Below are 27,221 nucleotides of genomic sequence, written 5' to 3'. Positions count from 1 at the left end.
TGTTTTATTTAAACCAAAATCATTGCCAATATACAAAAAAACAAAATTGTCAATTTAGTTTGATATTAGTTTTGGCAAGTTGTTGGATGTTTTTTTTTGTTATTGTTAGATAAATGAATCACGAATTCAGACGCATACAAACAACAATTAATACTAATATATCTCGAATAAGTACACGACTTAAAAGAATTATAAACAAATTGTATTATGTAATATACGTTTATGCAATTAGGCATACCGTAAATCAGTAGTCGAAATTACGAGTCCAATTCTTCTTCAAGTAGATGAGCGCTAATTAGTTAAAAAATTATCTTTTATATTACATTACTAGTAGTTTCAATCATATTATTAATGGCGAACGAGAGATTGTAAAAATATATATTTTATTTTTTGTCTATAATTTATGTTGTAATCTTGTAATACCTTAACAATTTGTCAACGATATTGTATTCGATCTCTTTGAATTTATATGTATTAAATAGTCGAATGAAAAAACAAACAGGATACGAATTACGTAAATCCGATTTGGTGAGTCAATATATTTATGTTTAACTTCCCACGAATAAATATACAGCACTGTACCCGTTATTTATAAGAATTTGAAAAGCGTTTTCTGTCTAGAAAACAAATTTATAGGGTAACAATTTTTTACAGTAAGTAAAGTTCCCAGAAGGAATTTATTCAACATCGACTTGGTTTATTTCAAAAAAATTTAAATGTTGTTTGCTCGAGGAAAACACATAACGATGTGTATAAATGTCAATCAATTAATAGTTTTACGTTAATAATTAAAATCGATTGATTGTAAAATCATCATCTTCGAACAACAGATTCCGTAAAATGATTAGCCATCGATACTCTAAAGATATGCAGTCCGTAGTGTCAATGAGACCTATATCTACCTGTACCGTTTTGAAAATTAATTATACTTCTTAAGCGATCTGGAAACATGGTAGAATGTGCGGTGACAGCGGTAAAAAATGAAACGAGCCACGCGCATAAACGGCGGAGGAATCGCGTGCACCAACGTGTCATATCCGGTTACCGAATGCCGCTGAATCAGTGCATTTGATATTTTTTACTTTTCATTTCAACGTACTGCGTTGTGACCGAATAGTTAATCGGTCTGCTACGTCGTTTCACCACTGGACTATTAACGAACCACACAAACTAATTCGCATTGTCGAAATAATTGTTTCTCTTTTGATTGACCTACACCTACGTACGACGTATTGCAATCGTTTAATACGCCTTTGTGATTTTACTGAATACATAATAATGGCCTTAAAATAATTTAGTAGAGCGCATTCGAATCCGTTGGAAGTATTAAGCGTTAAAATTTGCAATACGCCAGTTATTATTTTAATAAAAAATCTATAGAAACAAATTAATCGATAAAATTTTTGTTTAATTTCACCGGAAAGGTATTTTAGTATCAAACATAATTGATTAATACTCCCGAAATATCATTTTTTAGTTCTACCTTGATGTTAATTCTTTTGTTTTTGAATTAATCTATTATTTTTACGGACCTTCACGTAATAACAAGTTATTTTTAATTTTGCCAAATATCTAGACACTATAAACTATAGTTATGTCTAATGAGTCTCAAGGTTTTTAAGTAATTGGATTTATTTTTTGTAAGAAACCAGGTTTTGAAAAACATTATCTATCGTATTTTCTGATTTACCCTAGAAAAATAGAACTTTATTGGACAAAATTAATAAATTAAAACACTAAAAAACTGTTTGAATTACAATTTATATTAGTTATATTATTTTAGTAGTTAAGCAATTCGTATAGAAACGTGTTAGTTATGAGTTGTTAGACTTGATTATTTTATCGACATAGGTTTTTGTTTTGTCGGCATGTAAATTATAACAAAACTAGTCTAATAAAAAAAATCTTTTGAACAAAATTAAAAATTAAAAGAATGACGTAAAAAGGCTTCTTAAAATTAAATTGCGAGACAGTTGTATCTAATGTTTAAATTGTTTAATTTCTCTAATTTTTTATATGAACTAAATGAAGTATTTTGACCGTCACTATTGCAACAAAAAAATGATGAGCGTTTAAAAGAATATTTTATTTTATTGATTTTACATGTTAAAATCTCAAGTTTCAATTGATTTAAAAACATTAAAAAGTCAAAGTATTTATGAAAGTGGATTTCTTACTCTCCACCGTAACTAAATTCCTACTTAATAAACATTTTATTGGGGTTAAAAAAACAACGAACATCTATTTATCATTGATGCAGTCGGAATGACTAAAATAAATTTTATATATACATTAAGTCCCAAATTCTATTGATGGAAATTGAGTAGTTCATAAAAAACTCATAAAATCTTTCATAGTTAATTATTTTACAAAGATTATGTAAGTTATTTTAGAAATTTACTTCATATTATTAAAAGTTTATACAATTTTAATTTATTAATCATCCGAAGAATTTGAACTCATTCAAAAATTCTAACTTTAGGTATTCAGAAATTTTTTTTTACCCATAAATGCTACACGGTACATTAAATTACTATCAAAAAATAACCTTTATTGTGAAGTACAAGGTACAGAATACAATTTATAATTTTAAATGAAAAAAATAATTTAAATAATTTATTAAAAAGTTGATAATAAAAGTAATTAGTTCGTTATACAAACAGTTTAAATTTAATAAAATCTTTTCGTCCACTTGGTTAAATTGAGTTGAGGAGCAGTTGACTTTGCCGAGTCTTTTGAAAAATTAATTTCCTTTAAAATGTAGTCCATACACTGAAACTTGTTACGTATAATAAATCACGGTTATTTTTTATCATCTACTAATTATTAAAATCCAGATTTTCTTAAGAAACTTTAGCTTAAAAGAAAATATGCTTTATATTAAATATGTTTTAATGAGATACCAGTGATTTTTAAATATCTCAATTAATGATAAAAAATAAATAGTATACTAAAAAATTACAGTTCGAATAAATTAAAAATTTATATTTCTAAAGTATTTTATAATTTGTTGAATCTTATAAGTAGAAAGAGATAACTGGAGGTCATGAACCTCCCTTAAACATGGCTGCAATTAAACATTATAGAATTATAAACCAGAAACCAATTATTAAAAACTGGTTATTTACCAATAACTTTCTCAAGTACCTAGTATATAACTTTGTGGTAAAATTCATTATTTTAAGAATTTCGATCGATTTATTATTATTAATTCGTAAAAAAAGTAAAATAAATAATTTTGTTAGTAAAAAAAATGGAATAAAAAGTTTATTGTACGGAGATGTTACAGTACATGATACAGTATTAATTAATCCACGTTTCAAATGACTGTAATTCCTTTTCAATGTTATTATTACACCTCTTGTGCATAATTTTTCTTTCGACGTGTAAGACCATCAAAAAGATGAGAAGAATAAACGATTGGAGGGGTTCTAATGTAATACATCGACCTATAAAAAATAGATAGCACGGCTAGATAAGGCACTCGGTCACTATGGTAAAGTGCACATTGTATAAATGTATACATATGAAGTTGTGGTACACCTTACAAGAGCTTTTACAGGAGAAATAACATTTAAGCGTTGGCCGATTGGAGCGCGCATACAAATTACGGTGTGCTTTCTGTCAAGATGGCGCTTGCGTGGCACTGTAGACTATCCGTGTAACGGTTCCATTTGGGGGCCAACACAATTTTATCGACTGTCGGCGGGCGGCCAGTGCGACTCTAACTTACTTGACCGCGGGATGCGATTTTTGCACCGCCGAATTTCCCTGTTGAAAACGTCGTCTTCTACGCCGTTAACAGCCGTTACCGTCTGGCGGCAAATTTGACCACACCGAACACCATACGCTCATCATTTACTGTTGGCTGAGCTCGTCGTCCCCCGCGGGGAGACATTCTTGCGGTCCGCCGCCGCCACTGAGTCTGGCCGGCAGGAGAGGTACTGTACAAACATAAAATTATCGTAGTATATTTGATGAATCCGTTTTGTTTAGATCAACTCGATTTAATAATACAATTTTAAAGTTGTTTAAAAAAAATGTCATACAGCAGTGTAAAATACAAATTTGATATCGAAACGTAGATCAAGATGTTATTACACCTTTAAAAGTAATAGTGTAAATCAAACATATATGTGCTTGATAATAATATCTCTCGAGGCTGTTGACTTTTATACACTTTAAAGTGACGGATTTTAACTTAGACTGTAATTGAAAAATATTTTATTGCTGCAAGTAATTTTATATATCAGCGTCATTTTTTTTTCCTTTTACAGGTGTTTTTCCATCCATTGCAATGCAAGAAGTGCAAAGAGCCAAAGCCAAACGAATGGCGAAAAAAGAAAATAGTTGAGTATAAAATAAATTGTACTCGGTCAAAGTATTTCATTATTAATACTATGTAAATTAACTTAAATGGATTTAAATAAATGTGACAACATGATATATAGCTGACAAAAATCAATTACTTTACTATGGCGTAATTTTGATGAAATATTCTTCAATATTATATCAGTCGTTTTACTTATGACAACCATTAAAAAAGATAATACCTTTAGAAAAACTATTACTACTAGTGGCACGTGTAGATATAATAAAAACACAGCTCCTTTTGACTAGAAAAATCTAACACTTCAGCAATAGTTTGTCTTTTTAAGAAATTTATTTGTATACTACCCGTGTTCATTAAAAGTAAGCCATTTTAATTATTACTTACGTTAATAAAGAAGGCGCTTTGGTTTCATCGTTGTAAAGTATAGTAAATAAAAATAAAAAATTAAAAAAGCTGAATTTTAAATATTATATTGAGATATTCCATTAAAAATCTATTGTATAAATATTAGTAAAATTGAAATAAATAAAAGAAAATCCCAACATTTTCACTATTTTGCGTGTAAAGTTATTTTAGAACAAAATACGTAGCTTCTGCTGTTAAAAAAACAATTTGGTTTCTGTCAAAAGATTGATTGACATTTGCTAATTATAAACGGATTGCTAAAACAGTTAGCAAGTTACATAAAACTTAAAAGTGGAGCATTATCAAGGACTTTGCATTCATTTTTTGCAAGTCGGCAAGATAGTCGTTTTGATAATTGATTAAATAAATATGTAAATTTTTTAATCCAACGTTGACAATATATTTTCATAGACTATCGCGCTTTATAAATGTGTCACTAATAGATTGACGAGATTAAGTTTATTCTTCGGATATAACAAAAAACTACAGCACGAAAAAAATTAAAGGATATGCATAATATGTATTTTTTTAACATATTATTAAGGTGAAAATTATATTTTTTTTACGACGAAAAAATACACAACAAATCGAAATTTACAAAATTTATTTTAAATTATTTAGTAATAGTTATTTTAAATTCAAGGCGATAAAAATAAATCCTCTTGTGAACATTTANGAAACGGGTTTCTATTGTTCTCGTTGTTACAAACAATGAGAACAATAGAAACCCGTTTCCTGACTTACTGAACACCCTGTATATATATATATATATATCAAATTTTTTACATTATTTCTTATAAAATTAATTAGTTATTAAAGAATTCATTTGGCCCACATTAAAACAGATAACATTAATTCAGTTTAAATAATTTAATGTAACATTATTAAATTAGTTGGTGATTTATATTTTCAAATAAAATATCAAACATCTTATTCAATAAAATTTGATCAATTTATTTAGACGTTAATATCATAAGAGTTTAGCTTTGTATCCCTTTCATATTCACCAAAAGCCACAAAATAGTGTTTTTCGATCGAAATCAATAAAAATATTTTATATTTCGAAGTTTGAAGACCTATAGTTCTTAAAGTTGCAATTTACAATATTTTCATACCTTATTAAATACAGGTTTTGTTACATCGCTGAAGTTTTTTTACTAATGAGTAAACATTTAAAATTTAATGTAGTAGTATATCTTAAATTTTTAGATATTCAGCAACTAAGTAACCCAAGCCGGGCTTGAAATCATTTTGTGGCGATTGAAGCTATAAAAATATAATGTACAAACAAAAAAATCAAATTTAATTAACTACATTATGTGGTGTCGTCAGATATTTAATGGTTTAAATTATATCTTCATGAATGTCGAGAATACGATATCCTTCATCATTAATTGTAATTATTAATGATTTTCATTTTTTTTTTTTATGTAAAACAAAAAATTTACTCTTTAAAATAAAAAGTAGTAAATAATACTTAATAAAAAAAAAAGTGACCAAAAAAAAAAGATAGATAATCGTTAAAACAATGAAACGACAGTTACATAAAATTTATATAAATGCATAAAAGATTTAAGCAATTATATTTTTACAATATTTAAATTAATCATAATCATAAAGTGTACAAAAATGATAGCAATGTTTTCAAACAATAAATATTTTTAATTGTATATTATTAAACCACAGATTATACGAATTGCTATAAACATAAAAAAACAATGGCTTAACTATGATTTTTTCAGGGGTACAAAGACGTTATACAATTTTCCGATCTATACTATGCAAATATTTTCGTTTTGGTAATTATACATCTCTCATTCCTACCCTAATTAAGTGTTTATTAGAAATACATTTTTTGTGAGAGAACGAATTTTTTGACTATTTATGAAAGGTATCTGTTTATGACTTAATCCCATCTCATTAACTTCTAAAAATTAATCATAGACAATTGTGCTATTGTAAACTCATTAAGTGACGTACGTTAAATTAAAATGGAATAATTAATTAGTACGATAATTATGAAATATAATCGTTTCTAATATTTATTAATAAAAATAAATTTATCATAAAAATGAAAACGTTACAGGTCATTAACCTGTTCGATTTTTTTATTGTATTCTTTTATTATTTCTCTTACCTAACTTTCTAAATACTATATTTATACGTTTATCGATATCCTAGAATTTGTTACGGCAAAATAATTTGAACAAATTAATTTTTAAAAAAGTGCTATTTATTAGAGTAAATAAAAAATCATAATAACGGTTTGCTTTTTTCAATTAAAAAATCCTTAGATGAATGTCAAGTACAAAATTTATTAGATGTGTTAAAACTTGCCAATTGTTTCAAATAACTGTTTTTAATTGATGTATAATTTTTTGTTTAAAAGTTAATATAACTAAACAATTTAAGTAGGCTTTACCCAAGTAACATTTAAAATTTTAAAAGTTAATATGTTTACAAAATATATATATATTATTTATTTAAATAATTTTAAACATTGTATAAATATTTATTACTTTATTTTTCTAAAATTACTACTTAGATAAAAATTACTATAATGTATATTGTTTATTTAATAATTTTTTGAAAATTTTCGTTATATTTCTAGGTAAAATTGAACGACAAAAATCAGTTGAAGCAGTTAACAAGAATAAAACAGTAGTCAAAACTCCAAGCTTAGATTGTAAAAAAATCGAAAAATGAACCCAAATCTATGCATTTTTATTTGAAAGGTAAATAATTAATACTTTTCGCATAATTAAACATACATTTTTGTAAGAAATTGGTAATCTAAACTATGTTGGCATCATATTTAATAAAATAACATTACATTCAGCGTGATCTGTACGTTATCAAATTAGAGACTATTTATCAAATAATACTTATTCATCAGAGCTGGTTCGAATCACCTTTTGTACTATTAAGCATAAGGTAGTTTATGTTTTGGATACCACTTATATATCCTACCGACAATTAAAAAAAAATAACTAAAATTTAAATAAAAAATGTAATACATTATATTGACTTGTTCGGTATCAAACTAAATAATAGACTTGGAATATTTAATTGACAGAAAAAACGTTGTAGTTACTTTTTTAATTTGTTAAGGTGTTTTTAATAGAAAAATATAAACTAAGTAAAAAGCTAAATAATATACATGATAGTATAGTATACATTGTATACATGTATATTGTGTAGTCCTTTTTATAGAGATATATTTTTTAATTCAAAATATTTTAGATGAGTTTCTAAATTTGTTATAGTATATCTAAAAGTAAGTTGTAGAAAATTTAGTAACAATTGATCAACTCTAATACATGACACAAAAGGGTTAAATATTTTATCTATGCGATATTTTTTAAGTTCTTTCTTGTTATTTCAAAAACTTACTATAAAAATATATATATAGAATTAAATTGTATATCTTTTAATTTCAATAAGTGAAATGTAAATGAAAAAAATCTTATACAAGTCGGGATACGGCTTATGGGATTGATACCTGACATTCATTAATAATGCTACTATAAATTCTTTAATGAGATTGTACATTAAGACATAAAAAAAAAACAATAACATTTTAATAAAAATTATATATTTTAGCATACGAACACTCTTAAAAGACAAATTGTTAAAACGTTTTATTATTAATTATAAGTAAATTAAAGTAGGTTAAATTTTATACTACTTGATGTTTTACTTGACAGACGATTTCTCATGATTAAAAAAATCGCTTTTTTTCATATTATAATACAATTTAAAAGCTTTAATTCAATATAGATTAAAAGTTATCAGATATTCTGGAACATTTTCAAAAATTGAATAGAAAAAAATTTTAAAGAACATTTAAACTCTTTTCCTGTACTTTGGTTTGAGAAAACTTGTATGTATTTTTGAAAGTTTTTTTACTTAAAATTTAGATTACATTTCTTAAAATTCATATTGATAGAAAGATGATTGTCTTTATTACTATTGATATAATTTTCATTGTGGTTTTTGATTTTTAAAATCAAAATTTATAGCAAAATGTAAAAATTGGAACGTTTCCTATTATTACAGAAATCGAGGGGAAATTTCTAAAATTATGGCGCTATTAGCTTCAAACATTTGTTTTGTGGTCTTTTTGTTAAAATATCACAATTTAAGTAAAATCAGTCTAGTAGGAGAGGAGTAATCGTATGTGTTGAGAAAAAAAAAAGTCACAGCAAAACCAATAATTTCTTAGTTACCCATTGAAACTAAAAGCCGTTTTTTTAATTTTACAATTTTATTTCATTGTAAAAATATCTTCATTCCTTTATTATTTTTTTAAAGGCGGGCATTTTCCAATCAAAAATTTTATAAAATTTATTATAAGATATGATTTAATTTAATGTTAATAACGGTAAACAAATCCCTTTATTGTTTCCCATTGTAATCTACTTCACATAATATTATTTTTTTCAGATTTTATTCATCTTTAGCATATTAACACATGCGATGACGTCAATAAATACAAATCAAAACACATGTAGCTGTTGAACCACTATTCAGAATCTACACAAGTATACATTGAAATTAGTCACTTTTTAATTGTAAACCATTTTATTTATTATTGTAAAACAATTTACCACGCCGCTTCACAATTTTGAATCATCACCCCTTTTTTTTTTTTTTTTTTACAAGCAATTCAATTATGTTTATACAAAGTATAACTATACAATTTACTAAAATATTTTTATCAACTAGAAAGATAGTGTATATAGTATTGATTATGCATGCATTTAATATAACATAAGCTCAAGTAAAGAAATTTGTTAGTGCATTATAATACATTTAAATGTCGCGTGAAATACATCTACTATGGCGTGAAAGTAATTGATATGAATGGAAAAAAATGAATAAAAAATATTAATAAAACACGTTTTTAAATTTCTTTTTCCTCTTCTTGGTCTAAACCCAACGAACTGCTTATAAGTTTTACATAAATGCGCGGCAAACATGTACAAAATGTATTTTTTTAAATTGATATTGTGGTCATGCTAAAATTAAATAATTTTCTGTCAATGTACATATTGTAATTATTCTTGCATCAACACTTTTTCTAAAAAAATGTTGTTTAACATTCATTTAAAAAAAACTATACCATATATTTAAATTTATTAATATATTCATGAATATTAGTAATAAAAAATACTAATTTTAAGTAAATAATTCTTAAATATTTATAGAAAGAAGTTATTAAAAAAATTAATTTGTAAAATATGTGTAATGTATGTGGTGACCCCCCTTTAAATTAGAAAATTTTAATATTTTGAAATATAAAACTAAAAATTAGATGTACAAACAACAAAGTTTTATTGTTAAAACGCTAAAGAGTAAAGCTGAAATAAAACGAATATTTAATGACGTGTATACAATTTTAAAGTTATGATTTTTTAAAGATATTTATGATTTAGATACTTAAAATGGACCGTACGGGCCAAATTCTTATTACTCAGTGAAAGCTATAATATATACTATACCACAAACTATCCAAGAAAAATGTCTGACTACAACAGACATTTAGGGCAATGAAAACTATTATAAGTAATAAGATGCATCCAAAGTATACTCAATTATTTTTAACTTTAATACTTGTGAAAAATCATAATTTCGGTATTTGATAGCTTAACAGAATTTAAAATTTAGTTCCTATAGCTATGATAATAATTTTAAAGCAACTTAATTGAAATCCATGAATAGATTTTAACAACTATATAAATGTTCATATTTGTACTAGCATTAAATAATGATACTCAATCGTTATGTTTCTATATAGTCATATTAAATATGTATAATGTTTTATATTATAAAACATTGAATTTATAATCTAAAAGATTCACGCGAGAACAATTAATCATCAAATGTTTTTACTATAGGCTCATTTACGAAAACGTTTTCCCTGAAGTCAAAAACATTTATATAATTATTTTATATTGATATGTTGTCTAGACGTTATATCGTTTAAGTTAATATTATACTTCATTCCATGCATGTTATGGGAACGGACAATTTTATGTAAAGAGAAAAAGTAATCTCCTCGTGGCTAGGAATTGAATTTTATTATTATAGTGTACTTAATGGCTTGGCGAAGCATTAAACCTAGCAACAGTTTTCTCGAGGGATGTGTTTTTGTTGTTAGCAAAAAATATGATGTTGAACCAGCATAATACTTGTTTTTACTGAATAAGTCTATGTATTAGCATATATTATGTACAGTGCAATAAATAAATAATGAATAAACGAGCAAAATTTTTTCTGAACATATTGAGTATGAAATATTTTGCACGATCTGATATTGTGTACAATGATACTGCTGACGTTATGCGATTTTTTCTCGCACTACTTCGACACGGTGGCCTGCACTTGAAGTACGCTTGACACGTACAACTGTAAAAAACGACGAGATTATCATAAACCCTCAAGATGAACAATTGTTTTCAGGCTGAAGTACACTGGTTAAATTTCTAAAAATAATTTTTTCTTTTTTATAGAAAATATTTTATTAAGATTACAAAAAAAATTTTAAACTCTACATAATAAATTCATTATTTAAATTGTAGTTAGAGTAAGCAAAAAATGTATAATATTATGGTAACCATTGTTTTTGTTCAATAATGACTCTCTGTCAAAGTAAATTAGTTGCTATTTAAAATTTCAATTTACATTTATGACAAACCGCTTCAGACTACAAAACTATTGTAGTTTGATTATTTATAGATTAATAGTTAATTTGTGGTGGTCAGTAATCAATACTTAAAACTTTGGACCTTAAAAATTATTATGAAAAACGTATTTCATTTGAATATTTTATAATCAGATAAGTAATTTGGTCGTTTGATTTAGTCAAAGTAATAAAAAAAAGAATTGAAAATGGAGCACACTACAGATAGCTGTCGGTAAATAACTTAAAAGAGAAAAAATTAATTTTTCAAGTTATTAAATTTGAGTGTTTATTTATAGGGTTTTCACGTGCAATGTCACGGCAATTTATTAAAGGGCAATCAATTGTGTTGTAAAAATAAATTGAAGGTTATGTCGAATCGATGCGAATCATAAGTCATAATATAATATCTCCGATTAAAGAAATTTCAATAATAGTTTTGAAGGAGGATAAAATTATCTTGTTTATTGTTATAATAAATTGATTTTAAGACAATATTTTCATAAGTAAAAGTGTAAGTTTGAGTGAATTCAACAATAATATACTTAATATTTTCAGATTTTTAAAAATCTATAAAAAATGCAAGTAATTAATTGAACAATTGCCAACTGAATACTCAAATCACTTTTGAGTTTAATAATATTGTTTAATACATATTATATATATATATATATACATTCTATCATAATTAAAGTTCAAGAGATATCTCGAGTATACTAACTATAAGAGATGTATTTGTTAACTAATTGTTTGTCTTTGTAATCGTTTGAAGATTAATAAATGCAAGTAACATAAGTTACACTGTATTGGTCGGCGTTAGAATAGCGCGATGATCACTAATGTTTATCAAAGAAACTAATAAGTAATAAAATTATGTTGCCATCGATGTGAGTGAACGACCTCCGAAGGTCTTCATCCTGCATTCTTTGACCTAGAAAACAGGCCTACCATTAATACCTTGGCAAACTGGCGGAGTACCGCGTGTGTGACTAGCCGGACATACTTTCGCCAACCGTATCACTTATACACCTTTCCCTGGACAAAAAAAGTTATATTGCATTCCGTCGGTGCTACACATCCGTCACATCATCCGTTACATTATCATTATATTAATACCGCCAGAATTTTGCTTCGTATACAAGTTGTTTTGGACATTAACTATATTTGAATATAAGTATCATTAACTTAGATAATGTTATAAATGTGAATATTTAGACGAACTATTAACATTGATTTTTACTTAGAAAAGGCTTAAAAAGTGCAAACTATTGTTTTTAATTTTTTTTGTAAATTCATCGTATAAAAAATTCTATATTTATCAGGGTAGTCCAGAATTTTCATTTTATTGTTATTTTTTTTGGCCATATTGGTATAGTAACTTTCTATAAATGTAAAAACATTTAAGAAACTTGTTTCAAAAATTGTTTCTCAACTGGCGAGCCTAAAGTTACCAACTTCAAAAATCGTAATTTTTCTGGAGATTTTCCCCATTTACGGGAAACGAGAGAAATTTGTTTAAACTTTTGAAAGTGATGTTTTTAACTAAATACAATTTGTGATCTTTTGAGGTATCGTTGAAAAAATCAGTCAAGTAAGAGCTGAGAAAAAGTTGAGACAACCATAAAAAACACATTATAATAAAATTAATTTCTACTTAGCTTCATATCGAAGCTAAAAATTTATTGTTTTGTTATTGCGACATAAATGTATTTATTTTTATAAAATTTATAACTTTTAGAAAATACTAGTGAAGTTATTCTTATACAAATTTTTGTAAAATTAAATTAATCTCGAAATATTTTTTCTATAAACTTTTATTATTATTTATGATATTGTTAATAAATTGTTCACAGCAATTCTGTACTTCCTTTATGCAATACTTTATAATTTCTTCAATTTTTCCTCTATTACTACACATTATCTCAACAATCGAAGACAAATTATTTTTAACAAGTTGTTTATCCTGATTTATCTCGACATTTTTTAATTCTTTTAAATGGTTCAGTAATGCAGAATCTGATATCTCCATTACCTCCTTAATTACTTCTCCATTTTCTATCTTAGATTCTAAACAAATATAAGTTAGTTATTAATATTTTTTTATGTTTATTGTTAAAAAGAATTTAAATAATTATATATCAATTTTTTATAAATCCTTAATCTCATTATTTATATAAACTTCATGTTTTTTCGTTGCTGAGATTATATTTAATTTAATAATAATATTTATCAGTTTTGGAGAAGTAAAATTTCATTCATGCTTTAGTTATCTAATCAATACTATTTACAATTTTGATCAATTTTTTTTTTATTAAAGTTTAATTATGAAAGAGCCAAAAAATTTATGTTGAATTGCCTCAGTGAAAATAAATTTTTGCGCTCAGTAATACTGAGACACACAATTGTAAGTTAAAGGTTTAGAAAAATGGCTAAATAATTTTCAAAAATTTTTTTAAAGATCTAAAAGGTTTTGCCTTACACCCTTTTTTTAAAAATCTTTCTCGATCCATGAGAATTAATCCCATAAACTATTAGTTAAAATACAGTGTATTGGATAACTAGGGCATCTCATATTTGTGATCGTGGTAAGTATTTATTTGAATAGTCATACTATCAAAGAAAAAAATTGAATTATCAAACTATTGAAATAATATTCAATTTCAATTTTGGTACAAATTACAAATTGTATTTTTGTCTAATAAATATAGAGCAAATTACTTTTCACATTTTTCACTACCTACGATGGAGCAAAATACAAACAACCTTTTAATTCCATAAACGACTATCATAATGGTCGGGTATGATAACAATATTAATTGTATTAATTAAAAATTAGTGATCGGGTTATCAATTAAGACCCGACAACCCTTTATCATTACCGTGTTATTGTTTTAAGTGTTATATTGTGATCCTAGGTTGGGTATCCAGGGTGGCCCACCACTCACTGACAACTTAAATAACTTTTGATCCAGTTAATATTTTCAGCTGATTTCTTTTTTAAATATTAGATAGACGTTAGGTCTATAGCTATATCTCAATAATTAACTTTTTTACATTTTATTAAAAATATTAATTATTTTTAAATTTTAAATAAATTGTAAAAAAAAAATCTAAGATAGCTATTTTGTAGAGTAGAATTTAAGAAAAATTTTAGTAAAAAAATATTTTATTAATATTCAATAGTAAATATTCTGTAGCGTTTTGAAGTTTGTGAAAATTTCAATTTTAATGTACTATTTTACGGTATTAAACATTGAAATACGTATTGAGAAAAGGACAGAAGAAAACGCTATCTTTTCAATATACTTTTGAATGAGAGTGATAAGTAATAATTGCCTTATCTAATTTCTTATCATGGTATTTATGCCAAGTTTGTAATGTATACACACTATCATCATATGTATACACAGTAATCATGAAAAGATAGCGTTTTCTTCTGTCCTTTTCTCAATACGTATTTCAATGTTTATAACCGTAAAATAGTACATGAAAATTCAAATTTTTACAAACTTTAAAACGCTACAGAATATTTACTACTGAATATTAATAAGATATTTTTTTACTAAAATTTTTCTTAAATTCTACTCTACAAAATAGCTATCTTAGATTTTTTTTTTACATTTTATTTAAAATTTAAAAATAATTAATATTTTTAATAAAATGTAAAAAAATTAATTATTGAGATATAGCTATAGACCTAACGTATAACTATTATTTAAAAAAAAAATCAACTAAAAATATTAACTGGATCAAAAGTTATTTAAGTTGTCAGTGAGTGGTGGGCCACCCTGTATACACCAATGAATTAAAATCATTATAAAAATCACAGAAAATTAAATTCTTAAAATATTACCTTTATAACTAAATCTCTGATAAGTTAAATAAAGTTTTTTCTCACGAAAACAGTGCATTATGGAGTGTAATGATTCATCTACAGAGACAGTCTATAAATTAAAAGTATAATATTACTTAAAGACTTCACGTAAATCTAAAATAATAATAATGTGATACGGTTGGATTCTGTGACACAAGACAATTGCATGCTCCGTGTTGTACAAAAAACACGTCTGAGATCTCCTGTATGAGCCATTTCTTTACTTATTCCACAACTGGTAATTGACTGCGTATATTTCAGTACACAAAGTTGACCGAGCAGCTAATGGCCGTTCGTCACTTTTCTACCTTATTAGGTATAGTTGTCTCTATACCATCTAGTGACAAGTCCGTCAAAAGAAATGTGTTGAATTCTTATATTAAATGTTCAACGTAAAACCCCAAAAAAATAATAGAATCCGAATAGAACCCTATTCAAAATAATAAAGCCGACCTGAAACTGACCGGAAAGAATTCAAACCCGAACCTATTTAAAAAAGTTTTTAGTTCGAAAATAAATCAAAATTATGTCTTTAAAACTTTAAGTGGATATTTAAACTAAGTCTAACATCCCAAGTTCAAATAAGTTTACCTTACATATGAATTTATATAACAATATATTATTTAAAATTGTTACCGTTGCTTTAGTATATTCACTAGAATTACGAATTCTTTCTAGTATTTGTGGCGAATCTTCCAATGACTTATACATAGGTTTCATACTTATCTTTTCTTTAATATAATGTTTTATTTTTGTAAATTTATTATTTTTTTCCGTTGACATTGCATAACACATACTTATACCAATTACAATGATGAGATATGTTTCTTTATTCATTTTGTAAAATAGAGAATACAGTTTTGTAATTTCTTTGCTTTGTATTAAAAAATAAAAACAAGCTCTAAATTGAGAATATTGTCAATAGGTGTTGACTTATAAACAATTTTTTTTGCTATTTATTCTTTTTTTAGAAAATACAAACATTATTTAGTTATGTACATACAGTGAGTGTGTAGTATTTTCTGATAAATACAAAAAATAATTACTAAATATTTTCCTTTTTTAATTCTTAAAAAAAATATAAAATTGATTGAAAAATTAAATAAACTATTTACTAAAATATGCTTAATAAAAAATGTCGAAGGTACTAGTTATTTTAATCATTGCTATTACGAACCCTGATTTTTGTGGTCGAACCCAAACCAAATCAATAAATCAATTCAAATATTTAATCAAACACAAACCGAATATCAATTTTAATTATTTTTTGGCTAATAATTTTTATATTATTATTGAACAAAGTCTGTTTGATTTTGAATACACTAGATAGATTTTCGAACCATTTACAGGGAAAAAGTGAAGTGCGATTTTCGAACATCACTAATTTTAAATTTTAACCATTATGTAACTACGGCAATTTAGAATTAAATAATACATTTTTTTGTTATTCTATAATATCAAATATAGTGAAGTTAAATACAGACGGGATCCAAGAGGGGGTGACATCCTTCACACCCCTATAAAATCTTTCTTGATTAAGATAATTATAAAGACGAATAAATTCAATTTTTAAACGGTTGGGAAGTTAATTTGAAGAGAGTCAATTAAGGACTGACAACTACAGCAACATACGGCTACTAAAGAAATAAGATCATTTTGCTGGTTCTATTTATTAAGATAATATACCTATACTTTATACTATTATAGACAATACATGGCCTATTATGTATTGCTTTTTACCCGCCTAAGTTCATTATCCCTTATTCTTTTTACTTATAACTAAAAATAATTTTCTGCACGAAAATTCATTCGTAAAACTTTTATTGAAAAGGTGTTTTCAGAAATAATTGTATTACAGCCAACAAAGTAGCAAATTACAGAACTCCCGTCATGGTGTTACTGTTACTATTGAAAATTTAAAATTTATGACTTATTGTTGTATCTAAATATATCACATTTTAACACGCTATCGTTATACTGTAGCATCGAAAAAATCAATACCTTATAAGTAAAATTCTATAATTCTACATAACTTATATATGTCCTAAGAATTTATGTAACTAAAATAATGGTAGTCCTTAAGCATATACAGTGTGATTCTTTTAACCCTAGCCACTCGATTTCTCTTAATATAATAATTTCTTTTTGAATTTTGTTAGTTACTTCATTTATCTGTTATAAAATATTTTAAAAGTTCAAGGATATATATATATATATATAAATATATATGTATATATTATAGAAGTGAAAACTTAAGTTTTTTAAATGACAATACTTAACTAATTTATAAAACAGAAAATGACTGGTCGATAACAACTTATAGAGCAGTATTTCAGAAGTGGTGTTGATTGGGAGCTGCTATTTTTATCACTAGTTCTTTTTTTGATGTCACTTTTACTCTTGCATAGATAAAAAATTGTAAATAACTTTAGAAATTCTGATGTAAAAGTTATTATCAACTAGTCATTTTCTTTATAACACTTTTTAAGTTTATAAGATAGTTAAATATGTATGTTATCATTTTAAAAATTAAGTCGTCACTCCTTTAAGACAAAAGGGATAAACATAAAAAAAATTTTATAACAGAAAAATGAAGACATATATAAATATCTATTTAATTAACAAAAACAAAAAACCATATAGAAAAAAGAATTGTTAAAAAGATCTACTCAATTGAGCGTATTATAAAATTTAATTATAATTGTAAAAATCGATTGTTGAATTCAGATGAAACTAAAAGTCATTTTTTTTTAGATTTGTGTTTTAGGTTTTAATATAAAAAAAATAATTTTAATTTGTTCATTTTTCAAAAAGTTATGGCAATTTTAAGTATTAAAATATTTCATGTTAAACAATAATTTTTACGTAAAAATTATAAGTTTCGTTAAATTCGACGGCCATTTTCCTATAGAAGAAAAGATGACTAGACAAATTTTTTTATTTTGAACTTATAGTATTTATTGTAAGTTTTGACATATGTTTAATAGACGCAGTATTTCCGGAATATTTTCAAAAGTTAAATTGAAAAAGATTTACTTTTTAGACGTATTTTTCAAGTTTTGAACGCCCTCTGTATAAAGGGAAATTGTCTAATTTAAATTAAAAGTATGGTGATTAAAAGAGGTATATATAATGTATTTAGGAAAAAAAATGGTGTTGATAGATACATTTTTCTAAAAGTTATATCAAATTAAAGTTGAAAATTTTAAATCGACATTTTTAACACAAAAATAGCATTTTTTTAACTATGGCAGCCGTTTGCACGTAGAAGATAAGGTGTCGGGACAAATTTTTTTTTTCATTTTATAGTACATGACATAAACTTTAATTTGATATACATTTAAAGGATGTACTATTTCCGAAATATTTTCAAAAGTTAAGTTGAAAAAGCTAGTTTTTGTAAAAAAGTTGCTATTTTAAATCCCTCCCTGGGTTAAGTGTTGAATTTTCAAAAAAATGATATCGAATGAAAGGGAAATATCTGCGGTATCAATAAAACAAAAAGGGACGTTGTTTTGTTAATGTTTAAAAAAGTTATGGTAGTTTTAATAAAAAAAAGGGGAAAAAATGACAAAATTTACTAATTTGAAAAATTGGATTTTTTTTGGAAATTTCCTCTATTTACTGGGAATGAGGGAAATTTTTTTTAATTTAAGGATAATGTCTTCAACTAGATACAATTTGTGATCTTTTGACATATTGTTCATCAAAATCGGTCCAGTGCGACCTGAAAAAATGTGGCAACAGTCACAATATCGTAAACACATTATCGTAAAATTAATACCTTCTCAGCTTCGCATCGAAGCTAAAATTAAAAAAACATACCATATAAATATAACCAAAAATAAAAAAATACATTTCAATTTTTTTTTCAAATTTTTGTAAAAATGTTCTTATGGTTCCAGAAAAAAACTAAGATTTTCTAACGTCTAATGAGTACTAAAAATATATTTATTATCTTCACTAATAATATTTCTGGGGTAAGGCGACAGTTGTTTCATAAAAAAAAAAAATTTTAAATCGTAGCTCATTAAATAATTGTTTCCAAAATTAGCACTTTGTACTTGTTTTAATATAAATCAACTTATGTAAAATAGAAATAGTATAATAATGACATTTAAATAATAATTACTTTTAAATATAAATTTTCAAACTATTAGTATAATTAATTTGCCAACTAAAGTAAATAAAAACTAATTGTAAACTAAATAAAGTTTTATTCGTATTTGCTCAACAGATGCAGTTCTAGACATAATTTTCAGGCGTTGTGGAGTGAATTTTGCTGACTGTTGGAGATAAATCTGCCAACTTAAGTACCTTGATGAGTAAAAAGTCTAGAAATTTATTTTAAAAATGCTAACTTCTAATGACTTTGTTGTACATTTTGAAGTTGTGGGTAACATACCCCCCTCCCATCTTATAAAATTAACCATGATATCCATCAGTAAATTTCATATAATATACTATTTTCTATCTCTTCATTCATAATATACAACAAATACATTGTTATTTACAGCAAATGCTTAATTTGCGAGTTAATATTTATAATTTTCTATAATTGCAGTAATTAGGTTTTAAGTAACAATTATTATTGCGCAGTTTTTTAATAATCGTTGTTATTAACTGTAAATAGAATAAATTTGCGTTAGAAATAATTTATTTGAACTAACATATAAACTATTGAATTATCTGTAACGTACATACGTAATATTTACCTACACGTTATTGAAGTAGTCATAGATTACATATTAAAAATTTAAGTAAAATTCTTTATAGAATGATCATATTATTTTGTTTAAATAAACCAAATTATTGAGTAACAAATTAAGAACAAAATAATTCACGATTATACTTTGGGTATTTTGGACATTAAGTTTGAATTCATTATCTAGTAATTAAAAGTATAATAAATGGAAATAGTTTCTCAAATCTTTAAAACCAGATTACTTTAATTAAAGTAACCTGGGGAAGATGACGTATGGGGTAAGATAATTTATTATCAATTATTTATTTAGATTTTAAATTATGGTCAAAATGTTTGGTGTTTATATATTTACACTAATAGGTTATAAATAATAAACAGTATAACCATATTTTTAAATTTAAATAATTTATTGATACTAACTTATCTTAACCCAAAATACTCTTTAATTTATAAAATTTAATTTATTTTGATGTTTTATTCTTTTATATTTTGAATTAATTAATAATTGATACAACATTCATTAAATACCATTACATTTAAAATTAGTCTCTATATATTTCTAAAATAGTAAAAAGTAAAGTAAAATAGTAAAGTTCATCGAATTTTAGGATAATTCATAGTATAGTGTTATATTGCTATAGTTTTTGAACTGTTATATTAAATTAAATAGATTATATTATTATATTTTGAAAAAGGTATCAAAAATAATTTTAGAATATTTATGTAGTAAAAATTTGAAAGTTTAAATATTACTTGGTTCTTATTAAAACATACGTGAAAAACTAAACTTTAGTGGAGCTAAATAAATAGCTGATATGTATAGTAACAAATTAAAATCTAAATTAGTTCAAGTACACTAAAATACATTAATGTAGATTGTTGTATTATTTTTGACTTATTAAAAATCAACAAACAAAACAAAAATGTTTTTACTAACACATGTTTCTGTAAATATAATATTGTGAAATTAATTGTAATTATTGAAAACACTAACAAAATATAATTACTCATTAATATAGGCAATAAGTATAAAACCAGTCTAAGCCATCAAAAAAATAGTTCTTGTTTTGAAAATTTGACTGCTATCGTATTAAATACCAAATTAAGTTTAATTCGTCTGGATTGTTTAGTTATTCGTAATTATTATATTAAAATGAAAGCGTACATTAATTTGTGTCTGACCATAATTATTTTACAGGTAATAACTACAATATTACAATCTTGTATTAAATCTATGCATTTAATTGATTTATTTCATTTAAATGTTTAACTAAAAATTTAAACTAATGTTTAATTTCAAGATGAACAATAAAAAAATAATCGATAAAATATAATTACAAATATTGATTTTAAAAATGCACTAAGTTTTTATTATAAATTAGAAAAAATATTTACTCTTTAAAATTTTAAGAAAAATTTGTTAGAATCCTATTCAAAATCATAGATTAGATGACGCAAAAAGTATTACATTTTTGAATTAAAATTAATATTATTTAAGTAAGACTGAAGGTAAGGAGCGAGTGCTTCTATTATTATCATTAGATATTACTTGGCGAGAGGATGGCGAGGTCACTCTTCCTCTCGCCAAGATATAATAACGTAAACAAATTCAAGCTGTTATCAACATGACATTTTCATAATTCTAATAAATAATCTAGTATATATAATTATATATACTAGATTATTTCCATTTGAAAAATTAAAGTTGACATTCCATTTTATACCAAGTTAAGGTATAAAAGGATGAAGATCAAAAATAATTCATGACTAATATGTTGAGAAAAATATGTAACTAGATGAAAACCATTCAAAAAAATGTTAACATTATTTTTTGACTAATTAAATGGTTTGTTATAAATCCAATACAAATTGTTAACTATTATAGGTTTTATTGTATAGCCACTATATTATAGTGACTATTATAATGCATGGATGTATTATATCAATACACTTTCAAGTGACAATATAAAATTTATATTGAAAAATAAAAATTATAAGAAAATATGATTTTATAATGCTTTTTTCTTATTTTAATAAGATACTGTTGTATAATTATATAAATATTAAGCTATAGTACAATAATTATGTATGTGTTACTGTTAAAACTTAGAAGAATAGTTGTATTGATTATCTGAAAATCTATAAAAAAAAAACTCGTCAATGAAAAAAATAATGATTCAAACACATTAGCGTGTATTTAATTATGGGCTAAACGTAACAGGTCATGGGAATGTAAATATAATTTTCTCTTTAAAATAATAGTTAAAGTTATTTCACACTTAATTTATATTGACATATTTTAATAAATATTCATCGTTTTGTTTTAGACATTCCATGTATTTCAGCAAACCAGAGCTAATCAAGTAAAATAACTTATTTATTAGTATTATATTAATAATATACAATATTAATATTAATAATGTACAATATTAATAATTTTATGTATTACTCTATTGGTTTATTTATATGTATTTCAAACCATGTTAGGTACAATAACGCTATATGAAATCGAACGGTTCCAAAATGAGTATCATAAAAAGTACAATAAGTATCACCTTGATATCTGTATCTTTATAAATGTTGTTTATTTTATTTATTTTTAGTACTTTAAGCTTTATTCCATTTATGTATTTATAGTCTTATTATTAAATTTACATATGTCTGAGTAAATGAAATTTTTATTTATATTTTTTTTTATTAATATTTTCAATAAAATACAATATTGTATTACAATTTCATTTTATTAAAAATAGAAAAAGATTCCATTTTTTAAATACCGTTCATTTAATTTAATAAGGCAGCAATATATTGATGGTATACAAGGCGATTCCTTAATTACGTCTCACTTAATTTCTTTGATAATTTAAATGAAGTAAAAACTTTTTTTTACAAAAGTGTCGTATTTTCCTATGCACTCCAGTTTTATAAAAACATTTAGATCTATTCCTCTGCTCTCTCAAAATTAAATCAACATTGAAGAATAATCTAGTTAAGAAAATGTGTAATTAATTACATATTTCATCCAGTATTTTGGATTTAGTTAATTTTATATGTTATTATTTAAAAAACTCAAGTTGAATTCATTTTGAGAGATAATACGAGACAATATAACTATATATGTTTATTAAAATTATAAAACAAAACAATTGTTTTATCTTTCCTTATATTTTTATATACAGAGTGTTCAGTAAGTAAGGAAACAGATGTATTGTTACAAACGATGAGAACAATAGAAACCCGATTCATTACTTACTGAACACTCTATAAATCGAATGAGGTGTAATTAAAGAATTACTTTGCATCGATTTCAGAAATATTAGTGAGGTAAAATCTAAGTTTATTATATATTTAAAAATAGACAATCTGTGACAATAATTTTAGGAAAAAAAATTTTTACTGGTCGTGTAACACGTTTTAAATAAATTGACCAAAAATACCCACAAAAAACAAAATTTACTAAACCACTAAATTTTTGGTGAATATCAAAAGTAACAAATCTATTTTATATTATTATTAGTGCATAATACTAATACAGGATTTTCAGTAACTAAGGAAACAGGTAAATTGTTTCAAACAATGAGAACAATAGAAACCGGTTTCCTTACTTACTGAACAGCCTATATAATATACAAAATTATATTCGTATATACAAAATATGCAAATATAATTTCTTTTACATAAAATAATTGTTAATGTTTTAAATGAAAAGGTTTCTATTGTTCTCATTGATCATAATAATTGACCTCTGTTTCCTTACCTTTTGAACAGTCTGTATTAAGACTTGTTCCTCAGGTGCAAATTATAGCCAGAGTAACCAAAAAGAAATTGTTTAATAATTCTAACTTTTGATTTTATCAAAAAAATTATATATATATATAAGTTTTATACTTGAAGCTGAGTAAAATAAAAAATTAATTACTTAAAATACGCGTAATTATCAACAAATTAAAAATTCAAAATAAAATAATATATTTTTTTTATTAAGTTTTCGCCTTGTAAATGTACTCATTAATCATACAATTTTGGTAATTACATAATCAATTTGTACTCGGAATTTTGAAATAAAACAGCTGCGTTATTCAATTAAAATAATACTAAATACATAGATATGCTGTTTATAATATTCCACCAAAAATTCAATGGTTTAAGTAATTATTGTTTTTTGGTCAATCTATTTAAAACGCTTCGCGTTAAAAGTAAAATAAAAAAAAAATTAATCTCAATTTTCCACAGATTGTCTATTTACAAATATAAAATATATTTAGGAGGTATCCCACTAACATTTCTCTTCGTGATCTCTTCAAAAGAAGAAACGCTGGCCCGATTATACCTAAAAAACAATGCGTAATTTAATAAAATATAAAGTATGTTCTTACAGGGATTAGATACAAATATTTCAACAACAGATGTTTTGGGATCTACTGGATATGCCAATAGAGTACCTATGAACTACAGAGGTAGAGTTTCAACTGATACACATAATGTACATGAAGTTGACGGCGCAAACGGTGGGAATACTGGATATGGAGTTAGTGGTGGGAATACTGGATATGGAGTTAGCGGTACAAGTGGTGGGAATACTGGATATGGAGTTAGCGGTACAAGTGGTGGAAATACTGGATATGGAGCTAGAAATCCGAAATACACGATTAATGAAAATGGAATTGGTGAAATACCGAATGTGAATAGTGATAATAGATTTAGCGGTGTGAGCAGCGGGAATACTGGATATGGAGCTAGAGAGCCAAACTACATAAATAATGGAAATAGAGTCAGTGAAATACCCAACACGAACAGTGGATATGGAGTTGGTGGTACAACCAGTATGAAAACTGGAAATTTGGTTAGAGATACAACCAACACGAATTATGTGAATGGGGTTAGTGGCACGAGTGTAGCAAATGATCAAACTAACACTTCTTCTCAGAAAGAAATGATCAATCAATCTAGAAAACAGTTAATGGAATCTCTTAAGACCACTGGCGCTAACCGGGTGGTAGATGTCTTAGATACTGCAAGTATTGCGACCAAAGTAGCCGATAACGTTATGACGGGTATTACGGACTTAAATCACAACGGCCTAAGTCTCACTAATCGTGTAGCGATGAGAAAAATACAAATGGGTGGCAAAGCTATGAACACAGCTGCTAGTGGTGTTGAGGGACTCATAAGCGGCGTAGAACAAATTGGAGGAGCTGGTGTTGAGGCTACAAAATCGGTATACAATCCAGCAGTGGCCACAACGGCTAACATGATTAGAGGCAGTGGTCGTGTTATCGCTATACCAATAAAAGTAGCGAAAACTGTAACAGGTTTTATTGGAGGCGAACGCACTAATACTGCAACACCGGTAGCAGCAGTCGCTTGAAAATCAAGTTAAATATAAATTGATAAAAAACAAGCGTAATTAGCAGTCATATAAAAATATATTTCACTGTGCTCACAAGAATTTTATTTGTCTCATGCATTAGGCATAATGCTTATAATTTTTTTCCAGATTTTCGTTAAATCATTTTTAGTTATATTTTATTATTTGGACAATATGCTTCAGTAAATAACAAAATGTAATACTATAATTTTACTACATTTATTTTCATTTTTAAGCTAAATAGTATTTTATAAAATTGATTTTTGTAATAACATTTTGACTTGAAATTTAACTTTACACATTTCAAAATTTATAGCACATGACTATAACTTTTTATTAAATATAGTAATAACTACAATAGAGTTTTGTTATATTTATTTTTTTTTAAGTATATTTTTAGTATCAAAGGTCAAAGAATTGAGTTATATATTATTTTTAATACATTGTTTTACCAGATTATTTGTAATTATCTATTATCCAATTGAACAGTGAATATATTATATTGTATTGTATTGTTTATGACAATTTTTATACTAAGACTCCAAATTATGTTACTATCAGTAGTTTTTATATTATATACATTGATATTAGCGAATTTCGGTCGGGAATAAACCTAATAAATTTATTTAATACTTTTTAATATTATCTATAATATATTTAATAAATATATTACTAATATATTGACGAGAAAATCTGTAATTAATCAAAAGATATTTATATTTTGATACATTTCCAGGTCGTAGAAAAAACATTTTTATAAAAATTGATACAGTTTTTTTGTTTAAAAATTATTTAATTAATAATAAATCGATATGTATTACAATTTTTATACAATATATATGTATATTACTGAAGATTAATTTTCAGAACACTAATAACGAATTTTGCACGGGCATAATACCATCTATTAAAATCCTATTAAAATATTAAAAAATTAAGTTTTAATAACATAGTAATAATACCAAAATAGTTAATAGTGATGGATGTCTAATTTTGTATCAAGTTCAATTCTTCTTCTTTTTCGCCTTTATTTCCACTACTTGGGTTCGGCCACCGTTATCCTAAATTTCCACTTGACACGATCTCCCACATCATTTTTGCACACATCAGCCGTCCTTATATCACATTCAATTACATCTCTCCTTCTCTTTTCTCAAGAGCTGATCTCAACACCTCTAGCCTTTGATTAATTTCCTCCCTATTTTCTCCTATTAACACTATATCGTCAGCAAACAACATGCACCACGGCACCTCTCCCTGTATTTCTCTAGTAATTTCATCCATTACTATAGATAATAAGTAAGGGCTTAAAGCAGAACCTAGGTGCACTCCTACTCCTACCCTAAAACATTTTGTTACTCCTCCAACACTTATGTCTTCAACGCTGGTGTTACGAGGTTCACACCTACCCGTACGAGTGAATTCTTTTGTATTTTTTTCTTAATTATTTCGGATTTATAAAAACATTTAAAGTTTATTTGATTTTTATCTTATTAAAGTTCAATAACTTCATTAAAGATTAAGGGAAATAAATTTCTTATTCATTTAAAAAATATTTTATTATATGGACTTTTTTAATTTTCTCAGCTTTCACTTGACCTACTTTTACGATAAAAATACAAACAAATATTGTTTTTCTGATAAATTTACTGTTAAAAGTAATTGTAATTTTCCCGTCTGCATATTAATCTTAAAAATATCATTTTTTTAATTATTATAAAATTTTCTATTTAGTAATGTCAATTTCATTCAAGTTGAACAAAAAGTTATGATAACAAATTCAACATTTTAGCTTCGATGCGAAGCTGAGAAGGTATTGGTTTTACTAAGATGTGTTTTTTTTTTTTTTTT

At 25.3% G+C, this 27,221-nt stretch overlaps 2 protein-coding genes and 1 long non-coding RNA gene across 3 annotated transcripts; 2 read left to right on the top strand and 1 right to left on the bottom strand.

Annotated features, from left to right (window-relative positions):
* Nucleotides 1–3,690: 3,690 nt before the first annotated feature.
* LOC126907970 (uncharacterized) lies at nucleotides 3,691–9,653 on the top strand. Its single transcript, XR_007704654.1, has 4 exons — nucleotides 3,691–3,941; nucleotides 4,278–4,349; nucleotides 7,350–7,473; nucleotides 9,185–9,653. It is a non-coding gene; the product is annotated as an uncharacterized LOC126907970 (long non-coding RNA).
* A 3,436-nt stretch (nucleotides 9,654–13,089) lies between these two features.
* Nucleotides 13,090–16,212, bottom strand: LOC126907964 (uncharacterized). Its single transcript, XM_050689717.1, has 3 exons — nucleotides 15,934–16,212; nucleotides 15,277–15,367; nucleotides 13,090–13,490 (listed from the first exon to the last, which is right to left on the bottom strand). Exons 1-3 carry the CDS (start codon nucleotides 16,132–16,134, stop codon nucleotides 13,228–13,230), a joined length of 555 nt encoding a protein of 184 aa, XP_050545674.1. The 5' UTR covers nucleotides 16,135–16,212; the 3' UTR covers nucleotides 13,090–13,227.
* A 3,929-nt stretch (nucleotides 16,213–20,141) lies between these two features.
* LOC126907963 (uncharacterized transmembrane protein DDB_G0289901-like) lies at nucleotides 20,142–25,697 on the top strand. The gene is made up of 4 exons (XM_050689716.1): nucleotides 20,142–20,188; nucleotides 21,022–21,200; nucleotides 22,330–22,365; nucleotides 24,381–25,697. Exons 2-4 carry the CDS (start codon nucleotides 21,156–21,158, stop codon nucleotides 25,368–25,370), a joined length of 1,071 nt encoding a protein of 356 aa, XP_050545673.1. The 5' UTR covers nucleotides 20,142–20,188; nucleotides 21,022–21,155; the 3' UTR covers nucleotides 25,371–25,697.
* Nucleotides 25,698–27,221: the final 1,524 nt, after the last annotated feature.

The sequence above is a fragment of the Daktulosphaira vitifoliae genome, unplaced genomic scaffold (genome assembly GCF_025091365.1).
Source record: "Daktulosphaira vitifoliae isolate Bord-2020 unplaced genomic scaffold, ASM2509136v1 Scaffold_5, whole genome shotgun sequence".
Classification (NCBI taxonomy): domain Eukaryota; kingdom Metazoa; phylum Arthropoda; class Insecta; order Hemiptera; family Phylloxeridae; genus Daktulosphaira; species Daktulosphaira vitifoliae.
The sequence above is the reverse complement of the archived record's forward strand: the minus strand, read 5'-3'. Positions and strand labels throughout refer to the sequence as shown.